The sequence below is a fragment of the Micropterus dolomieu genome, linkage group LG12 (assembly GCF_021292245.1).
Source record: "Micropterus dolomieu isolate WLL.071019.BEF.003 ecotype Adirondacks linkage group LG12, ASM2129224v1, whole genome shotgun sequence".
NCBI classification, from domain to species: domain Eukaryota; kingdom Metazoa; phylum Chordata; class Actinopteri; order Centrarchiformes; family Centrarchidae; genus Micropterus; species Micropterus dolomieu.
Window position 1 is genome coordinate 6,676,512 of NC_060161.1, and position 6,881 is coordinate 6,683,392.

The 6,881-nt window shown below is 40.9% G+C and overlaps 1 protein-coding gene across 1 annotated transcript in view; it reads right to left on the bottom strand.

Annotated features, from left to right (window-relative positions):
- The window catches only part of LOC123979770 (arrestin red cell-like), a 17,385-nt gene extending 10,974 nt beyond the window's left edge, over positions 1-6,411 (bottom strand). The window contains exon 1 of the mRNA XM_046063802.1: positions 6,292-6,411. Coding sequence (XP_045919758.1) covers positions 6,292-6,314 — 23 coding nt within the window. The 5' untranslated portion in view covers positions 6,315-6,411. The remainder of the gene's footprint in view (positions 1-6,291) is intronic.
- Between the last annotated feature and the right edge of the window lie 470 nt (positions 6,412-6,881).

Sequence of the window (6,881 nt, forward strand, 5' to 3'; positions counted from 1 at the left end):
GGCGTAAACAGAATGAGAACATGGATCCATCATGCCTTGTTACCACTGTGCAGGCTGGTGGTGGTGGTGTAATGGTGTGGGGGATGTTTTCTTGGCACGCTTTAGGCCCCTTAGTGCCAATTGGGCATCGTTTAAATGCCACGGCCTACCTGAGCTTTGTTTCTGACCATGTCCATCCCTTTATGGCCACCATGTACCCATCCTCTCATGGCTACTTCCAGCAGGATAATGCACCATGTCACAAAGCTCCAATCATCTCAAATTGGTTTCTTGAACATGACAATGAGTTCACTGTACTAAAATGGCCCCCACAGTCACCAGATCTCAACCCAATAGAGCATCTTTGGGATGTGGTGGAACGGGAGCTTCGTGCCCTGGATGTGCATCCCACAAATCTCCATCAACTGCAAGATGCTATCCATCAATATGGGCCAACATTTCTAAAGAATGCTTTCAGCACCTTGTTGAATCAATGCCACGTAGAATTAAGGCAGTTATGAAGGCGAAAGGGGGTCAAACACAGTATTAGTATGGTGTTCCTAATAATCCTTTAGGTGAGTGTAGTTTGTCCACCAGAGACAATGACAAGTTGAAATTTAAACTGTAACTGTAATGTCCCACTCTGTATCTTTATCACAATTTTTTAAGAACGTGTTTGATTATGTTAGCTGGGTAAAGTCTGAAGAACGTCCTCAACTGACCACTTCATTCAGCGTCAGTTGGGGGTGTGGATTACCAGACCTCTGTAGCTCCCTCCTCAGCTGCTAATAGTATAACACCCCCCAATGTCCAAATGAATTGTCGGCAGTCAAGGTGCATAATGGGTAATGTCAGCAAAATTCCAGTATTGGTCAGACTTTAACCTTAACCTTTTGTTTTTTACTTTTAGAGTGGAGATGCTAAAAGGAAAAAAGGAGATTAACGTTTAACAAAAGTCCTCAGCTGATATCAAACCAAAGATGGTGCAGTTTTTGTGTTTGTCCTAACCACTAGGCCGCCAGGATGCCCCAGCACCTCTCCCATTTCGATCCTAAAACATGGACAAAGTGCACACTCTAGTCAACTGCATGTGCTAAAAACTAGCATTGTTCACAAACACTGAAGATTTGAGGCCTGCATGTTGGTTAAATGACCAGTACAGGAACAAATATTTGTCCATGTATGCTTCTGTGTTCTAAAGTAAACGGGGAAACTTGGCGTGGTTAATGAGAGTGTTTAGGACAGACAACAAGCTGTGAGTGTAGGAACTCATTACAGTCCAATACACACCAAGGGCAGTTTAAACACGTCATATTTCCTGTCATTCTCACACACTTCAGCAGAAAACCAATCTTGGTGTAAACAAAAAGTGAGCAGCAGTGATGGCTGACAGCACAATGAACTGTAGAAAAGGAAAGTCAGTATAAACTAAATGTGTTCTGGAGTTTCACAGAGTGTCACAGAACTGGATGACATTTTCTCTCATCACTCCCTATATGTGTAACAGAAGAAAGCAGATTAACAATATGGTGTGTGTGTGTGTGTGTGTGTGTGTGTGTGTGTGTGTGTGTGTGGCCTGTCAAAGCAGGGAGTGGGGAGTGATGACAGGAGAATGAAGACCGAGAGCTTACAGGTGAATGCTGGACAGAGACGGGTCTTTTGAAACAGCAGCAGTATAAACAGGTGACAGAACAGCTTACAGGTGAGTAATGAGGCTTTAGTACAACATGGTCAAAAGGGTGTGTTGGATATACTGTAAGTTGCAGTGAGAAAAGTGAGTCATATGAGGGGACTTGACCTGGCTGCCTGAACTAGGTTGCATGCTTCACTTCAAAAAATAAATGTCATCTGTATAATTACAGTACGTGTTTGTGTTGTTTTGCTAAATTTGAGCTTGTGGGAGCATGTAGAGACTGAACAGAGGAGGCTCTGGGAACTAAATGTATTTTTTTACCAATTAATAGGGCCGGACAATAAAACAATAACAATAATTATCGCAATATTTTTTTTTTCAATAACAATGTAACAAATGTTCAATAAATATTCAATAAATGTTTGAATTTATTCACTTGAATCATATACAATTTAGGACTTACTTTTTTTATTAAGATGTTTATTTTGTTGAGGAAAAAGGACAGAAAAAAAGCTTTTACTGAATTTTTCTCATGCATATTTGTTGACTAAGATTTTATCATAGTTTTGAATGTCCTATTTCAGATTTGCGAAGTGATCCACTGTTTGGCGTGAAGTGTTGACCATAAAGAAAAGTTTAAACCACAATTAACCATCAGGTTTCTTCAACTTTCATTCGGGAGCAAAAATCCGCCTACTTATCGATATCGAATGATATGAAATTTTATCGTGATAACATTTTTGGCCATATCGTCCAGCCCTACCAATTAGTAAAAAGTTTTCTCTATCTGATAAACAGGATTCGACCCAATTTAAAGAAGTTCAACCCAGTTTTCCAGTCTGTGTTTTCCAGTTTGTCTAGGTAATGTACAATGGTTGAATGCAGCACTGATATTCAATTACACAGGAAGTAAGATGATTTCAAAGTCAATATCTAAATAAAAGACATTTAAAACCTTAACAAGGGCAGGCTCAGTACCATATTGTGGTCGATATCCAGACTGGAAAATATGTTAAAGTATCGACAATGAATCCATTTAGCGTGCTGTTTGCAGAGTCATGTAGTGACAAATAACCACTTTGCAGCAACACTTAGTTCAATGAAACCCTGCTTTCACACTTTCACTCTCTTTGAATATCATAGGTTCCATTATGTTTAATAATTTGATTCATGATTCATGAGATTTATGTTGGATTATTTTGATTTTACTTTAACCAATGCAGCTGAAAAGATTTGATGTAGTGAGTGCAAAATACAGAAACACATACTACCTTTACAGACTAACACTCAACAATATTAGAAAAAGAAGCACGGGAATAAGTGCAGCGGACCTTGAGATGATCACGCCCACAACAACTACTATCCAGGCCTACATGCCTCCGATACACCCGGCGCAACCAATTCAGGAAGAAAGGGATGTGAGCTAGGCTAAGAGCTAAACTAACCCAGCTCTTACCTGAGACCTCTCCAGCCTATAAAGGCGCTATATAAGTGCAGTCAATTTACCATTTAAGCAGTAAGCTTTAGAGGTGTTAGTTGATGTCAGGCTGGCTGCTTTCCCCTCCTTCCAGTCTTTATGCTAAGCTAGGCTAACCACGTCATCCAGGAATGATTCGGTCCTCATCTGCCTCTACTTGATACAGTTTTGGTATAAGGTTTGATATCAGCTGAGGACTTTTGTTAAATGTTAAACTCCTTTGTTTCTTTCAGCATCTCACTCTAAAAGTAAAGCACAAAAGTTTTTAGACTTTAGACTTCGAGGTACACACAAACATAGTTCACTCAATGCCATTCAATCAGTGATATAATGTAACATCACAGTTATGAAAGATTAAATTAGACTAAAAGCCAGTCAAAGTGAAGCAGAGAGAAAAGATCAAAGTGTCTGCACTGGAGCTGTACAGCAAGAGGGTGAATAGTATTCCAGGAAATGTGGCCAGTGTATGCCAGTAATATGTATGCCAAGAATAATTTTGTGACCAAGTGTTGTGATTAATCAGTCAACCTTAAGTCCATGTGTGCGACCACAACAGCACAAAATGAAAACATTACTGTAGAAAAAGACTGTTATAAATATACTGCTGGCCTACAAGCAGAGCTGTTGTCAAGACCATTCAGACCAAGTCAGCTTTACCAAGTTTATGCACACCGCTGCAGTTTTAAGAATGTCCCTATGCAGGAATGTGCTGCCTTTTAAATTCTGAGGAAAGAAAACAGGGACAAAGACCAAAGTACACATCCTGATCATCAACAGAAATGTCCTTTACTGTCAACCCTTTCCTGTCAACTCTTTATCCTAAAAGTGAAAGAATCTAATCACAATAAAACCTTTCAGTAAAAGCCCTTCAACTCACAGTGTCATTTAAATGTTGGTCACACTCTTAAACTCCACTCTTTACTCTACAGTTTCATAAAACTAACTGCTAAGGGGATATTCAAGTTCAGCAGGTGATTTAAAGTTTGCTTCAAACCAACTTCAACAATAATCACATCCCCATATGAACACTGAAACAGGATTTACTTGCTATACTAATTCCTCCTGTTCACAGTCTGAGGCCCGAGACTGTTGCGCAGGCCTCAGCAGATGGCACATGAGCTATGAACATGCACAGATGCTGTTATTCTCTACACATTCTCCATTGTAGTATTCTGCGTAACACCAGGAGCGTTCAAACTAAATTTTTGTGAAGAGGCAAGAAGTCAATTGTTAGTGGAAGAACGGCAGAGACTAAACATGGCTGCACACACTCTGCTATACAGCTCCTCAGTGTTGAGGAATGATTGTTGTTTATGGCTATTAAACAGAAAAAAGTGACGCAAGAGGTGAAGGTCTGTCCGTAAGATCATTAAGGCCATTTGACTGTCCCTGTGGTCTCTCAACAAAGGGTGACATCGATGTTCAGCCAGTCTACCTTGAAAAGCCCCACGTGCAGTCGGCACCTAGTCTCAAACGGTGAGAGGTACTCAATGCAAGAGGCGTGACGAGGCCCCCGTCGATGTGGGCTCTAGAGCCAGGGACACTGCGTCAAGCATAAACAAAGCTTTACCACCATGAGAGCATTTTGCTGCATGTGCAGTGGAGTCGCCCCCAGCAGGCTGGGTGAGGGTGTGTGAATATTAGTTCCATTCTGATGTGCACCTTGCATGGTAGCCTCTGCCTGCAAGGTGCTATAATAGTCACTCCATTAACCATAGTGTATGCCTACTGCAAGAGTGCCTGCTGCGTAGCTTTCTGCCTTGGCGGAAATCAAATGTATAGTTAAAAATCTTGGTGACTTGCCAACTACGTTAGTTAACAACTGTTGTAATGATGTTATTAGAAAATGTAATTTGGTCACCTCAAAACCTATTCTGCAGAGGCAAATTAGTTGTATTTAAACATAATAAGGTGGTGGACTGATTATAAGTATTGGATCCAACTCTGTATCGGATAAACCCAATACTGAAGGATTTGAATCAGGATCGGGGCCAAAACAACTTGATTGGGACATCCCTTCTAGAGAGAGACCTTTTAATGTGGTGGAATGATTAGGCTACAGCAAGCAAAACCTCTTTCACTCTAAATGGGCACCTCACTATTGTTTTAAGACAGACTTTAAACATTCTGAAACTTTCTCTGTGATTTAAATATTTATGTCTTTGGAGACCCCTGGTGGTAGCCTAACTATAGGAGTAGGTGTCTATCTCCACTTTCTGTCTCACGTGATCATCTTTCTTATAGTTGAGACTACAAACACCGCCACTGACATTTCAAAGGTGAAAGTGCAAGATTATTCAGTTTTACAACAAAATGCACCACCGCCACAGAGGAACTTTAATACAGGTGTTGTGCCGAATTCTGCCTGCCGAGAATTGCATGCACCTCGCGGCTGGTAAAGCTAATTTATGCTGAGAAAAGAGGTGGATGCAAATCTCGGCAGGTAGACTACATCTGTTCAGCCGAATTATGCATCCACCTCCTAAGGTCCTTTTCTAACCCTAACCCTTTGCTGTGCTCACAGATGAAGCGGTATCACCTCATCTTTTAGCTGAATCTCAGTGAATGCTAATTATTAAAATTATAAAATTAACGACTATAAACGTTCAAAAAAATATATACTTCGAATCATTTATCACCATTTATGAACCCCACGAAGGATATTCTAGCGTTTAAAAGCAGTATTTGGAGGTGCATAGCACCGGGCCCCGCCTCGGATGGCTCCACTTCTCCTTCGTGCTCAACACCCCAGTACCTCTGTGTTCTCATATGAGGAAGTTACGCCACACTTCTAAAATGTACATTTTATGCCTTGCCTTGAGTCAGGCGTAACAAATGCATGCATGGCAGGACTAGACTTACATTTTGTGCAGTTTTGGCACCCACTCTTCAATTCGACATCACAACGAATCTATATTTCTTTAAAGAAAACTCAACTCAGTCCTTTGATGACGGCGAGTCATGTGAATCAGTTCAGATTCTGTTTAAATTCTGCCCTGCTGTGAGCTTGTCAGATGTAGTCTCAGCATGGAATAAATAGTCTATTATATAGTTTATTGGCATAGAGGCTACTTTCGGCGACAAAGAGGTTTAAATATTCCCGTTTTTAAAGGAGCTTGGATAGTTCCCTTTTTCTTCTCGAGTGAACGTCTCCGATCTCCATCCTTTACAGCACACATGAACCAGCTGATGATTGTCTTACCTGGTCCCCGCTTTGTCCCCCATCTCCTCGGTCCTGTGGACAGTCGCCGATGTGCTGGTCTGCTGTCTGTGCTGGTCCGGGCTGTTCGCTGTTCTTGCCAACTTTTTGGGATCATTCAGCCTGTTTCCGGAGCTTAGAGACAAAAAACACGCCCACATCGTCACGCAAACAACTTTAATACTACTATATTAGTAACAGCAGCCTAATTATAAAAAGGTCTGTACAGTACTTCACCACCAGTGGTGGAAGAGCTCTAATCTGAGCGTCCTGTATTTAAATCCTTCTTAAGAAAAAGTGCAGAAGTTGCCTGTTAGCCTCATGCAATAAAATGTCCCCAATAACTGATATATTATTATCTACATTATCAGATCCATCTATGTCCATTGTACTGTTGTAGATGCTTGAATTGGAGCTTTAGCTACTTTATATACAGTGATGTTTCTCAGCCTAGGGGCCCCTCCAAAGGGTCACCAGACACAGTACTCCTGAGGGGATCTTCGATGATTAATGGGAGAGGAAATAACAGAAACACTAAGTTCTGATGCACAAATATAAATAATCAAGTTGGATGAGGTTTAGAGGGGAAATGT